At 46.0% G+C, this 14,657-nt stretch overlaps 1 protein-coding gene across 3 annotated transcripts in view; it reads right to left on the bottom strand.

Moving 5' to 3' along the window:
* ACTR3B (actin related protein 3B) overlaps window positions 1-14,127 on the bottom strand; it is a 70,061-nt gene extending 55,934 nt beyond the window's left edge. Inside the window, exon 1 of one of the 3 annotated variants that reach the window (XM_069588789.1) lies at window positions 13,939-14,127. Coding sequence is in view for 2 of the 3 variants with exons in the window: in XM_069588787.1 (XP_069444888.1) it covers window positions 13,939-13,982 (44 nt within the window). In the remaining variant the exon portion in view is untranslated. The remainder of the gene's footprint in view (window positions 1-13,938) is intronic. The other 2 variants (XM_069588787.1, XM_069588788.1) reach the window with 2 other exon arrangements.
* Between the last annotated feature and the right edge of the window lie 530 nt (window positions 14,128-14,657).

Raw genomic sequence — 14,657 nt, 5'->3', positions numbered from 1 at the left:
TATGCACGAAACAGTAACAGCAAGGTCCTACTGTACAGCATGGGGAACTGTATCCAACATCTTGCAACAATCTACAACAGAACAGAATCTGAAAAACAACGCGTGTGTAACCGAGTCACTTTGCTGCACACCAGAAACTAACACAACATCGTAAATCAACTATGCTCCGCACGCTCAGTCCCGTCCGGCTCTGCGGCCCCGTGGACTGCAGCCCCCAGGCTCCTCTGTCCATGGGACTCTCCAGGCAGGAATACTGCAGTGGGTTGCCATTTCCTTCTCCAGGGGATCTTCCTGACCCGGGGATCGAACCCAAGTCTCTCGCATCTCCTGCTTCGGCAGGCAGGTTCTTCACCACTAGCGCCACCTGAGAAGCCCTATATTTCAATTTTAAAAAAGAAAAATGTCATGTAAAAATAAATAAATTTTTTAAAAACCATGCAATAAATGATGAGAATTAAGTTTTTTAGAAAAAAGGTCACCTGTCAGAAACACGACTTTGTGCTTCTCACAGTAGCATGGCCTACACTATCTGGCAGGTGAGTTTCAGATTATCTGGGAAAGCTTCTGGAAAGAAAGTACCAACCCTGACTGACCGGATCACCTGGGAAGCTTCTGAAAAATGCAGATTTCCAGGGCCTGTCCCAGAGCCACAGAGAAGGCACCTGGATTTTTGTATTTTAAACATCCCCATCCTTCCTCCCCACCACCCTCAGCCACGGTTCTGAAGAGCAACCAGGGCAGGAATCACTGACTCAACTATGTATTATCACACGCAGTCATCTCTGCATTTTTATAAAATGCAAGCTCCCCAGCCTCATGCCCACGTCCTAGCAAAAAAAGAGACAAGAATCAGCAACTTTCCTACCAGTAACAAGTAAGACTATATGCTGGATGGAAAGATGCTATTCAAAACAGCAGCAACACAGAATAACATAACCCCTGAGAATAAGACATATGACGGGAAGAACACTCCATATACAAGGAGACAGAGACAGACCTCACTCACATAGGAAGAGTCAACAGGTTTAAAAGGAGCATCACATATTATCACTAAACTCACCTATAAATTTAATGTGAAACCATTCAAAATCTGGGCCAATACTGAAGAAGGTGGTAGTAAACTTTACACTGAAAATTACACTTAACTTTACAATTAAAAAGTTGAAGTCTCATTATAAGGAGAAGTTTCATCTTATTTATCAATACTGTAAATGCATACACCATTTTATCCAAATAGTTTTAAATGCATATACCCTAATGTCCAAATAGCACATTTCTAGGAATTTACCCCACTGAAGCACTCTTACATGTATAAAAAGAAATGCACAAAAAATGTTCTCTGCAGCAGTATAACAGGAGAACAGCAACAACAAAAACTGGAAACACTCAAATGCCATCCACAGAGGATAAATTAAATAAATATATTGCAGTCATTCAATAAAATGCTACACAATCACCAAAAATGAAGCAGACATGTTACTGGTCATATGTAAATATACTTCGAAAATAGTTGACCCAAAAAATCAATCGGTCAACAGACAAATCGAAGAGGAAATTAAAAAGATACCTTGAGACAAATGACAAGGAAAGCACAGTCACCCACAACCTGTGGGATGCAGCGAAAGCGGTTCTTAGAGGGAGGCTCATAGTGACAACAGCTGCAAGGCAGCACGCACTCACACCGCAGGGAGTTAAACAGGGCCCGCAGTGCCGGGTTCCAAGCGCAGCCCTAGCTCTGGGACTTCAGGAAGTGAAGGAATCCCTCCAGCTTCTGCTTCTTCATTAGTGCAAGGGAATAACAAGCCCCTGGTGTTGCCGTTTAGCTGCTCAGTCACGTCTGACTCTCCGTGACCCCATACCCTGTAGCCCACCAGGCTCTCTGTCCCTGGGATTTCCCAGGCAGCAATACTGGAGCCGGCCGCCATTCCCTTCTCCACAGGTCATCCTGACTGGGGGACTGAACCGGCATCTCCTGCACTGCAGGTGGATTCTTTACCACTGAGCCCCCAGGGAAGCCCAATATCAATCCCTACCTCAACGCTAAATGTGACTGACCGTTTCTAAAAAATATCTCCTAATCCAAAAAGTAAAAGGATCGCATAGTCAATAATTTCATTCAACTGCTGAATTATTTAACATATAGTCACCAACTGTATTTCTTCCATGAACTGCCCGTAAATAAGTTTTCTATTGGACTTTTGGTATCATCAGCTTGTGTAAACTTTTACACACTGAGGGCTCCCTGGTGGCTCAGATGGTAAAGTGTCTGCCTGCAACATGGAAGACCTGGGTTCAATCCCTGGGTGGGAAGATCCCCTGGAGAAAGGGAATGGCAACCCACTCCAGTATTCCTGCCTGGAGAATCCCATGGACAGAGGAACCTGGTGGGTTACAGGCCAAGCGGTCACAAGAGTTGGACACGACTGAAGCGACTTCACTTTACACACTGAGGATATAATGTTTGCTCACATATATTACTAATTTTTCTGAATTTGTGGTTTACCTGCAATTATACATTTTCTGAAAGATAATCATTTAAACAATTTAGATGATCAAATCTACCAATTATTTTCCTGAACAATTTCCTTTGCAGTTTCTACTTTGAAAGTCTCTCCCTACACTCATCTCCCTTCCAGTTCTGTGAACATCAGATATACCCATACATGAAGAGATATAGCAGTCAGATTCCCCCAAGCATGTGTACATGAAGAATTAAGATTGACAACTTTCACATTAAAAGGCTTTGTTTAATGTTTATCTGAAAACTATTTTCCCAAAGGAAGCAGCCAAGCATCAATCTCAAAACACATAAACCCTGCTTACAGACAGCAGTCTTCCCAGACACAGAGCCACCTTCGAGCACCCCGGACCCGAAGCCTCTTCTCATTCGGAAACCTGAACAGACCGAAGATACAGAAACAGAACCAAGGGCTGCATAAGGCAGGACCAAGAGAGACAACTCCGCCTGCTAACCCAGTACGTTCTTGCACTTCAAACTTCCAAACATGCTCACAAGGTGCCTTGAGAAGTCTCGCTCCCACTCCGACACCCACCCACCCATTTCGCCTTCCATTCTATTCTCGTGTAGCCTCCAATGTCCCTGTCTGCAAACACAACACATCCTTATTCACCCCGGACATTTTAAAAGGTCCTTGTGCAAAGCTTCTTCCTCTCCCCGCGTTACAGGCCCCTCTCCGCACAGCAGTGACTGCCTGCAGTGAGGAGGGCTGACCTGCCCAGTGTCAGCTCCACGCACTCACATACATCCCTCCCACAGCCCTGCGTCTAGAGCAGGTGAGTGTCAGCTCCACCGATTGATGTTTGAAAGTGGAAATGTCACATCTTAAAACAGCGTTTTTAAAACTGTATCCAGGACGGAGGCTCTTTTGTGTGAGACCCCTTATGAGGTCCAGTCTCAAACCCCTAATTCAACCAGAATAGCCCTACCCACTCCTAAGATGTTCTGTTTAAAATTTTAAAAAAAAGTGACTACACTGCCTCAGAGCATGACTTTGATAAAACTAAAATTGTTCCCAGATCTTAATGATAGTGTTCTAGATAATACACACTCCACACACTGTATACTGCAAAAATTAATATATAATCGTCATCAAGTTCTTCAAACATTCCTTGGGTTGTCATATAGAAAATGGTAGTTTCTGTTTACAGGACACAGTTAAATATGTAAGTTCAAATTGATTATTTCATATAAATCCAATACTCTTCGTTTTTCTTTTTCTCTATTTGGTCTGTAAATCTTACATTACCCAATATATACGCCCACTTCTTCTACGGGCTAAGCCGCTTCAGTCGTGTCCAACTGTTTGTGACCCCAGGGACTGTACCTGCCAGGCTCCTCCGTCCATGGGACTCTCCAGGCAGGAACACTGCAGTGGGTTGCTGTGCCCTCCTCCAGGGGATCTTCCCGACCCAGGGATGGAACTCACATCTCTCACGTCTCCCTCGTCGGCAGGCAGGTTCTTTACCACAAGCACCACCTTTGCTCCATGTCTGGTAAATGTAATATCGTGAGCTGTGGCCTCTTTATGGGTTTGGGGCATTATCAAGTGAATTCTGACTTGCAGGGTAAAACAGTAGACTAAACACGTGATCTCATTTCACTCTGTCCCGAAGTCCCACTAAAATCAAAACAGAACGATCCTTTCTAAGACGAAGAAACCACAACAACAGGGAGAAAAGAAGAGGCGGCACCTGCAGGAATCGGGCCCTGGGCAGCTGAGGATCAGCCTAACTGCCCTGGGGACGTCTGAAAACCGGCCCCACACCCCGGGGACCCTGAAGAAAGGCCCCACGACAGGGGGCCTGTGCATCCAGGACTGAAGGGCCCAAAACACGGGCCAAGATGAGCATGCCCCACCCCGCACCAGCGGGGGCTGCTCTTCCCCAACCCCAGAGTCCCCACAAGCTGACTCTGGGTGTGCAAAGCGAGACTCGGAGCGTGAAGCAAGGTCACCTGCCTGGGCAAGTCCGGGAACCGCTCTGAGAATTACCCGACTGAACACAGAAAACCCTGACAGCTGAGACGTGCTCCCTGCCCCCAGCCCGGCTCTCACAACACAGACCCCGCCCTCCAGGCAGAGGGTCAGCAGTGTACTCTCTGGGGAAACCGACCAGCTCAAGAGGAAAGACCCGAAGACCATTAAGACAGAAGCTATTCCAACAACAATCCACCTGTGGTGGTGAGGGTGGCGGCTTAGTAGCCAAGTTGTGTCCAACTCTTGCGACCCCCTGCAGCCCGCCAGGCTCCTCTGTCCTTGGGATTCTCCAGGCAAGAAGACTGGAGTGGGCTGCCATTTCCTTCTCCAGGGGATCTTCACGACCCAGGAATCGAACCCAGTCTCCTGAATTGGAAAGGCAGACGATTTACTGAGCTATTTACTGAGGGAAGCCACCTGTATCACCTGCCAGATCTACAGACCTGATCTACGCCATAAGGCAGGGCTTCCCTGGTGGTGCAGTGGATAAGATCCTGCCTGCCAATACAGGGGACACGGGTTTGATACCTGGCCCGGGAAGATCCCACAAGCTGTGGAGCAACTAAAACCTGTGTGCCGTGACTACCGAGCATACGCACTCAGTGCTGAGAGCCGGTGCTCCGCAACGAGAGGCCACTGCCACGAGAAGCCCTCGCACCGCAACCAGAGAGCAGCCCCCAGAGCAGCGAAGACCCAGCACAGCCAAAAATAAATACACAAACCTTTAATTAATTAAAAAATAAGGCAGCAGTAACTTTCACAGCACAAGAAGAAATAAACAAGAAACACACTAAAGACAGGAACACCTAAGACATCATTCTCAGTTAAAGACCAGTAAGTGGACCCTGATGCTGGGGAAGAGCGAAGGCAGGTGGAGAAGGGGACGGCAGAGGATGAGATGGCTGGATGGCATCACCGATGCTATGGACTTAGGTTTGAGCAAGCTCCGGGAGTCGGTAACGGACAGGGAGGAGGGCGTGCTGCAGTCCATGGGGTCGCAAAGAGTCGGACACAACTGAGCAACTGAACTGAGGTGGACAAAAATAAGCAGAAGGCCTCAACAACATCATTAATAAGATAGCTCATACAGATATACTCAGAACTCAGAAAACATCAACAGGGAACATACCTCTTCTGAAGTACATAGAGAACAGTCACAAAACTGCCCATATCTGAGGCTCAGTGAAGTCTAAAGAAGAGAATATAAATAGCACTCTGACCATAATGTAATTAAACTAGAATCAAAACCAAAATTTGAAAAGGCCCTTTTACTTGAAAATTTTCAAACGTACTAGTATAGAAATACTGAGTTAAGAGGGAAATTCAAAAGAAAAACGCAGAAATTTCTTGAAAATGGTCACGATAAACTATACCCAAATCCCAGTAAGGGACACACACAGGTAAAGACAGCAGAGCTGGGGGCTCTCCCGGCGGTCCAGCGCTAACGGTTCGCCTTCCAACACAGGGGGTGCGGGCTCCATGCCTGGTCAGGAAGCTAAGATCCTACAAGCCCCCAGCCAAAACACCAAGGCAAGAGACAGACACAATACTGTAGCAAATTCAGCACTTTAGAAAGTGGCTCACATCCAGAATGAATCTTAAAGACTTAACAGCCAAATCTTCACAGCATCAACTGCCTAGTCAATACACAGGGAAAATTAAAGTGAATTTAATATCCAACTCAAAACAAAGAAAAGGAAAGCCGAGGAGATAAAAGTAGAAATAAATGAATCAAAAAAAACAGAAAAATAATAGAATCTGTGAACCCCAAAGCTTACCTTTTAAAAATAAAAAAAAGATCCACAACACAGCCGTATTATTAGCTAAGCCCTGAGGAAAAACGGATGAAGACAAGACAGATAAATTTGAGTGACAAGGGGAAAACATAACCATAAAAACAGAGATTTTTGAAAATCATGGCTACTCTATACATAAATTTGAAAAATTTAGAAAAAACAGAATTGTTTTTAGACAAATACAACATAATCAAAATTGATTCGACTCGAGATGGGGTATCTAACCAGCCTCAGAAGAACTACAAAGAGGAGCAGTGAATTCTACCAAGACCTTAAAACTCAGATAATCCCAAAATTACTTAAACTACCCCAGAGCACAGATAAAGAAAGAAAACTTCTTCCTTTGTTTCAGGAAGACAGTGTAACACTGACCCCACACTCTGACAAAGAACTCACCAGAAAACTAAGCTATAATGCATGCTAAGTTCCAAAGGGAAAACCTAAATAAAGTCTTAACAGAGCCTACCTACACATCAAAAAATAAGGCATCATGGTCAAGGAGGGATTCTTACGAAATGCAGGAGTGCTTCACCATCAGGAAATCCACTACGTGAACTAAGAAAGAAAACCGCACGTCCCATTTATGATAAAGACATCGTGTAACACGCAACACGCATTCGTGCTTTCACATTCCGAAACACAGCAGTTGAGAGACACTTCCTAACATATTTGGATAGCTTTCTTAACATGTATTTGTACAGGTGTACATATACACACAAACAGCAGCCCAAAAGCCTGCATCTTCCTTATTGTACAAACACCAGAAACGACCCCACTAAAATAAGAACAAAAGGATGGCGCGCACCAACTCCGCTCCGCTCCCTGTTCGGAGGCAAAGGCCACTGCAGCGTGTCAGAGTGAGCAGAGCTCCTAAAAATGGGAAGGAAGAACCACCTCTCTAAGCCCGTGACAAAATTCTCCATCTGGAAAACCCTAAAGATGAGGGGAAAAAATTCACTCAAACAATAAGAATCACTTAGTATTTTAGTAAAGAAGCAGATAAAATGAATGCCTTTAATATAGTGAAGAGAAACAGAAAACAGAATGGAAGAGAAAACGTCATTTACAATAACCAAAAAGAAAATCACATAACTGGGTGACTAACAAGAAAGCTACCTGAGGTAAACACAATATTCCTACAAGGCGCAAAATAGACTTGCACTGACGGAGAGAATACACCATATTCTCTGATGGGAACACAGTGTCAGAAATACAATAGCCCTCACTAACATATGAGTGTAACGCAACCCAAGTCAAAATACCATCAGCAGTTTCCCCCGGAACGAAAAGAAGAAACTGCATGTAAAGTCCATCTGGAGAAATAATAAGGAAGACTAGACTGGAAAACACTTTTTACAAAATGAGGTGGAGAAACGTGCCTGGTGCTCCAGTGCTTACGGCTGTGTGCTCCCACAGCAGGGGGCCTGGGCTTGATTCCCGTTCAGGGAGCAGCCCACATGCTCCAACTGACCCCAAGGGAAGCAACTAAGACCCAGCACGGCCAAATAAATATATATTTTTTAATATGAGGTGGATACATGCATATGTATGGTTGAGTCCCTTCACTGTTCACCTGAAACTATAGCAACACGGTTAACTGGCTATACCTCCACACAAAATAAAAAGTTCAAAAAAAAAAAAAAAAGACTAAAAAGTCCAAACGATATTATTTGACAATAATAATTTTTTACAGTGAACTCAGTGATTTATTTCTCTGGATGATTTACTCTCAAATTAAGTAAGAGTCATATATACTCTTAAAAATGAGGTGGCTGGGACACCGACCTCCTCAGATATGACGTCATAAAGCCTCAGGAGTTAAACTCAGTGATGCTGCCATATAAGCAGCCAGGTTCAGGCACCCAAAACGAGTCCAGAAATAAACAACCGCACAGACCAATGCCGTACGCAATGAGAGCGGTATCTTCAAGCAGTGCTTTGCTATGCTTTTTGTTTTCCATAAATGAGGCTGAGATAAACGGGACAGCCAGAAGGAAAGAAGACAGAACTGGCTCCGACGAGGTCCATTCCTCATACGCCATCCCAGGATAAATTTCAAGTGGAACAGAGATTTATATAAAATCCGGGAATGGGGAGGGGGAACACCCATCTTAACTATGATTCAAAATCCAGCAACAATAAGGGAAAGATAAATAAACCTACTGCTTTAAAAAAAAAAATCTTCGTATGGCAAAAGATAAATGATACATAGGGAAAATGTATTTGCAACTTGTATCAAAAAGGGCTGATGCCTCTGTATGCAGGAAAGAGGCCTCAGACTGCTCTCCCTACCAAGGTGAAGGTGAAGGTTTGCTTGTAAGTTTGGCTTCTAAAAAGCCTCTTGATTGAAAGTGAAAGAGGAGAGTGAAACAATACAGTGTTGTAAAGTAAAATAAAGTAAAAATAAAAATAAAAAAATTAAAAATTAAAAAAAAAAAAAAGAAAACGAAGATCATGGCATCTGGTCCCATCACTTCATGGCAAATAGATGGGGCAACAGTGGAAACAGTGTCAGACTTTATTTTGGGGGGCTCCAAAATCACTGCAGATGGTGACTGCAGCCATGAAATTAAAAGACGCTTACTCCTTAGAAGAAAAGTTATGACCAACCTAGATAGCATATTCAAAAGCAGAGACGTTACTTTGCCAACAAAGGTCCGTCTAGTCAAGGCTATGGTTTTTCCTGTGGTCATGTATGGATGTGAGAGTTGGACTGTGAAGAAAGCTGAGTGCCGAAGAATTGATGCTTTTGAACTGTGGTGTTGGAGAAGACTCTTGCGAGTCCCTTGGACTGCAAGGCGATCCAACCAGTCCATTCTGAAGGAGATCAGCCCTGGGATTTCTTTGGAAGGAATGATGCTAAAGCTGAAGCTCCAGTACTTTGGCCACCTCATGCAAAGAGTTGACTCATTGGAAAAGACTCTGATGCTGGGAGGGATTGGGGGCAGGAGGAGAAGGGGACGACCCAGGATGAGATGGCTGGATGGCATCACCGACTCGATGGACATGAGTTTGAGTGAACTCCGGGAGTTGGTGATGGACAGGGAGGCCTGGCGTGCTGCGATTCATGGGGTTGCAGAGTCGGACACGACTGAGCGACTGAACTGAACTTGGCCTCGGGCTGGCATCTGGGAACTTAAGATTTCAGAAGAGTTCCCACCATGCCCCAAATACAGTGGATGCTGAACACCTGCTTTCCTCTGGGGCTGGAATTTTGGTTTGTGCCAGGCAGAAGGTGCCACGACCAGCCCCCCAAGAGAAACTCTGGGCACTGAGCGTCTAAGGAGCTTCCCCAGTGAACAGGGTCTCACACACGTCACACTGGATGTCAGTGACTCCACTGAGAAAGGACTCGGGATGCCCGAAGCTGGCTCCCTCAGACTCCGCCCCACGCGCCTTTCTCCTTGGCTGTTTTTGCGCTTACCTTTTCACTGTCATCCTGGGATTGTTCTCAGCAAATCTCTGAACCTGGCAGTGGCCTGTGAGACCCTCAACACACCCTAATCCACAAAGAGCTTCCAAAACTAAAGCAGCAAAAGGCCGAAGGCCTGCAGAAACACGGGCTAGAGAAATGAAGACAGAAAACGGAAATGCAGGTGCCACTTCATCACGTGGAAGGACGCTCATCTTCCCACATAATAAGAAATTCAAATTAAAACGATATCATTTCCCACCTTCCAGATTGGTTAAAAAAATTTAAAAAAAAAACTTCTTTAACTGGGCAATTACAGAGATGAGCCTGTAAGAAGACGTAAGCACTGTCACATGTCGCTGGCGAAGACACACACTCCGGGGTGGGATCCGACACGATCCAGCAAAAGTACCTTATGACTCAGAAGTCCCACTTCTAGAAACCTGTCTCCGAGATGCTCCAGGAAAAAAAAAGTGAAAAAAGACAAGTGCACAGCACTGACTCCACTGCAGTCTTTCATAAAAACAAAATGCTCAAAAATTGATGGGGAAATATCTCAAGATGACCAGAAACAGCCTGAATGGGGCTTCTACTCCTGGACAGCTAAAGCACGGAAACAAGGGATGGCAGTGAGAAGTCATGAACCATCGAATGTAGTAAGAATCACATAAGGAACTCCGAAAATCGTAACCCATACAGATGATAAGTAAAAGGGAGTTACTGGAAAGGGCACCCTTTTTGTAAAAATGTTAACTAAAAAATGTAGATAATACGCGAGTGTAAAACACACACACAGTTTTGCAACCGCTGTAATCATTAGTTAGAACAAGAATACCACCAATGGACACTAAAACTAATGGGTAAAACTTTTAAGGCAGAACAAGGTATTTACACAATCTCCTAACCTCTCTCCACAAAAGACGTGAATTACAAAGGAGAAAACGGTGACCACAGAGCGAGAAATCTAGTGGACGGTACTGTATCCAATGATCCAAGTGAACTTCATCAACTGCCTTAAGCCCCCTGATAAGAGGAGTTAAGTTCTAGGGAGATGGCAGACTGCACAGAAATGATATTAGCAACACTGTATTGTTATATACTTGAAAGTTGCCAAGACAAATGGATCTCAGATTACAAGAAAAGGGTATTTACAATGACAGGATGGAGGTGTTAGTAATGGAATATGACAATCTTTCCACAATATACAAACACACCAAATCAAACGTTGTAACCTTAAACTTATGCAATGTAATATGTCAATTACTTCTCAATAAAGCTGGCTGTGGGGAGGGGGCGAGGAGCTTCTGATTTGATGCACTAAGAAGCTCTGGCATAACTTCTCTGGTACCCCTGACAAAAACGCACACCCTGTGTCTACGTAAGGAAACACCAGACAAGTGTAAACTGAGCAGCATTACCCGTAACAACTGGCTGCCAAAAATACCACCATCCTGAAAGACTAGAAAAAGGCTAAGGAGCTGGCCCAGGGAAACGAGACTAAAAAGACATGGTGACAAGCAAACACAGTGTACGGTGCTGGATGAGGGCGGAGAGCTGGGCGTCCAGAGACACAGAGAGACCATTCATGGCATCCAGACTGCAGAGCAGGTAACACAGAGCAGCATAAACGTTAGTTTCTGGTTCTGATCACTGGTCTGTGAATGCATGTTCTCATAAAGGATATACTGAAGTACCCTGGTGTAAACAGCAGGATGGCTGCAACTCACAAACAGTTCAGAAAGATAATAACGTATAAAGTATACAGAGAACAATAAAGCAAATGTTAGTAGTTAGAATGCTGGATGGAGACTATATAGCATTTTCTTGGTACTCTTCTTGCAGCTTTTCAGTAGATTTGAACTTTCTCAAAATAAGTTTAAAGAATACAAAAATCTTCAGAACTACAAGTTCAGTTAAGAAAAGTGAGGCTATTCTCTGAACACTCTGGAGCCCAGTAACTCACTTAAGTGGACGAAGCTTCATCTGTGGAGCAGGCAGAGCTGTGGTCCATGTCATCCCACCCCCAAGAACACGTGTGCTCACCAAGCTGGTCTCAGGGTTTACTAGATGAGGCCAGGCTCCCAGGATGAAATTTATTTGCTATTTTTAAAAAGCACCATTGAGTATACTGTCTACTCAATCATAAATGTCCACTATCAGTGTGAATCTTTCTTTTAGAATTTAGTACTAGAGAAAGCTCTTTCGCCTGAGAAACAGGTATTTCTCTTCTTCCCTGATGACAGGAATTACATAACTGACGATGACTCTCTCATAATCTTGTCATACAGGAAGGCCAAGCTTGAGACCAACCAGCTGCACTGTGGGCCTACAGTTTAAGGTGATTTTCCAGGCCTGTTCCTTTCTTCGGTCCTAGTTATATTTATCTGCATTTTATCCCTTTTTATCCCATTTTGAGTTAAAGGTCAATCCAAAGTCACTTGGCTCTGCAGGACATATAAGAAGCAGTAATATGCTTAAATAAACTTGGGCTCTTCCAGGCTCCTCCTCCTGGCCACACACTGGACACTGGAAATTCCTGACTGACCATCACCGTTCCCACAAAAGACTATGTCCATGTGAAACCCACTGGCAGGATCCCTGGCCACTATTTCTAGTCCTGACACAACGCCTACAACAGCCTGAAGACGATACATAACTTGGGGCCAGAAGACAAAGATATCCTGAAGTTATACCGCCACGTGAGATACCACCTACCTCAGACGGTCATAACTGAGCACCACACTTTGGTATTTATAGCAAGAATGATGAGTAAGGCTCCCAGCTTACTAATATTAAAGGTATGACAAACCCTGTGGGCACATTTTGTTGCTTCTACCAAGAAATACTTTGTATTTCAACAGTTTTATAAGACCAAAACCACAAAAACCTCACGTGCAAATGTGGGGATGAAAGATTCTTTGACCAGCTGCCTTCTCTCCCGACACAACCAGACCTCAGGTGGGTGTGGGGTGAATACCAGATGGTGGGAGGAGATGCATAAGGAAGCCAGTATTTGGGGGGTGGGGGTGTTCCTATCAACACTGCTTTTGGCTCAGGTTCTGGGTAGCAAAACAACTACTGAAATAAAGAGCCCCAAAACTTCTGGTACAACGTGTATCTCTGAAAGGAAAATTAATATATGCAAAGAAGCAGTTTTTTCCAGATTGTAACCACTCCTTTTTCTGCAGCAAAAGGAAAGAACAATCCGTAGGAGATGGACTGTAGCAAATTAAGGAAGACACCCCCACAAGGTTGTCAAGGAAACTGAACCAAGTGCGTTTCTCTACAGAGAAGAATCAAGGCTACCGTGAACGTGCCATGGAATATTCTGTGGCAAAAAATGACTAAAATCCCCTCTTGAAAAATCTTTCTAAGAGGCTAAACTTACTTCTGGGCTATTTTATTAAGCACTTCACCTACAGTGCAAGCAGGCAAGCTTGACTTTCTAAACCAAAACCTAAATGGATTCAGCGAGCACCTTCCTAAAAATGATCGGAGCCTGGGCCACTGGAAAGGACCGGGAGATTTCCGAAGGGTCTCTTTGGCATATCCCAACATCAAAAGAAGCAATCACGGCCCACAAGTAACGGGCTGGGGGCGGGGGGCAGACATAGAAACTATACTACCACCAACAGCCTTTCCCACATTTTGGTTTTTCTGTTTTTCAAAATGGAGCCTTTTTTAACATTTTTAAGTGCAAAGGCAACTCTAGGCAAACTAAAGCAAGACCTTAGCCTGACTGAACCATTCAATACTGGAAGAGGACAGAGTAGGCTGCAAACACACACACGCACGCACACACACACACACTTTTTTTTAAAGATGTCAACTTGGGAGACGGTTGTAAAAACCTCCCACAAGTAAGTGATAAAGAAGCCCTATCAGGGAGGAGAAATGGCATGCGCTTAGGGACCCAGGACGAGGGCCACTTTTGAAGAGAAGGCAGGGGCGCCGTGAGGCAGGCGGAAGGCGAGGGAACGGCAGCGGGGTGCGCAGCCCGCACCCCCGGGAGGCGTACGGGTCCCGGGGAGCCCCGACAGAGCGCAAGGAGGAGGCGGGGAGGCCACGTCTCCCCTCGGCTCCCTCCCCAGCAAGGTGAGTGAGTCAGGGGGCCCCTGGACAGGTGAGGGCCGCGACCCGGGCCCGGGGCACCCCAGGTGAGACCAGGGGGCCGGGCCGCGGGGCAGGCAGGGGCAGGCGCGCCGGGGCCGGAGCGGGCGCCCGCGGCTCTTACCCGGTGCCGCAGTCCACCACGCAGGGAGGCAGGGAGCCCGCCATGCTCGGCCCACGCGGCCGGCTCCGGAGGCTCCCCGGATCGCCGGCCCGCTCGCCGTCCCGCGCCGCCGCCGGGCTCCCGGGAGCCTCCGCAGCGCCGCCGCCGGGAGCCCGGATGCTCGCCGCCGGCACACGTGACGCCCCGCCCACCCCCGCCTGGCCAATCACTACGATGACACGCCCTGTCCCCGCCCCCGGCCGCCCGCCATCTTTAGTGCTGGCAGCGGGGCCTCGTTCCCTGTACGTCCCACCTCGCTGCGGGAGAGGCTTTGAGCTCTTCTGACTTACCGTGGACTTGACCCCGAAGCCTGACTCCTCATCCTTTTAAGTCTCCTCTCAGATGTCACCTTCTCAGGGAAGCTGTCCCTGCTCATCTGCTAGGTGCCCCCTCACCCCCCTGCACCTTACTCACTATCTCAACAATCTATTGCTTTGCTTCACAACATTTGGAGCAAATTTATACCTTGTGTATATATTTATTTGTACTCCTATAGCAGGCTATAGGCTCCGCTAGATACGGCTCCTGAATGTCTTCCCACTGATGACAAGGATGCGCAGCACAGTACTTGGTGCATTCATGCTGCTGCTGCTGCTAAGTCGCGTCAGTCGTGTCCGACTCTGTGCGACCCCATAGACGGCAGCTCACCAGGCTCCCCCGTCCCTGGGATTCTCCAGGCA

This window comes from Ovis canadensis, chromosome 4 (genome assembly GCF_042477335.2).
Source record: "Ovis canadensis isolate MfBH-ARS-UI-01 breed Bighorn chromosome 4, ARS-UI_OviCan_v2, whole genome shotgun sequence".
NCBI lineage: Eukaryota > Metazoa > Chordata > Mammalia > Artiodactyla > Bovidae > Ovis > Ovis canadensis.
The sequence above is the reverse complement of the archived record's forward strand: the minus strand, read 5'-3'. Positions and strand labels throughout refer to the sequence as shown.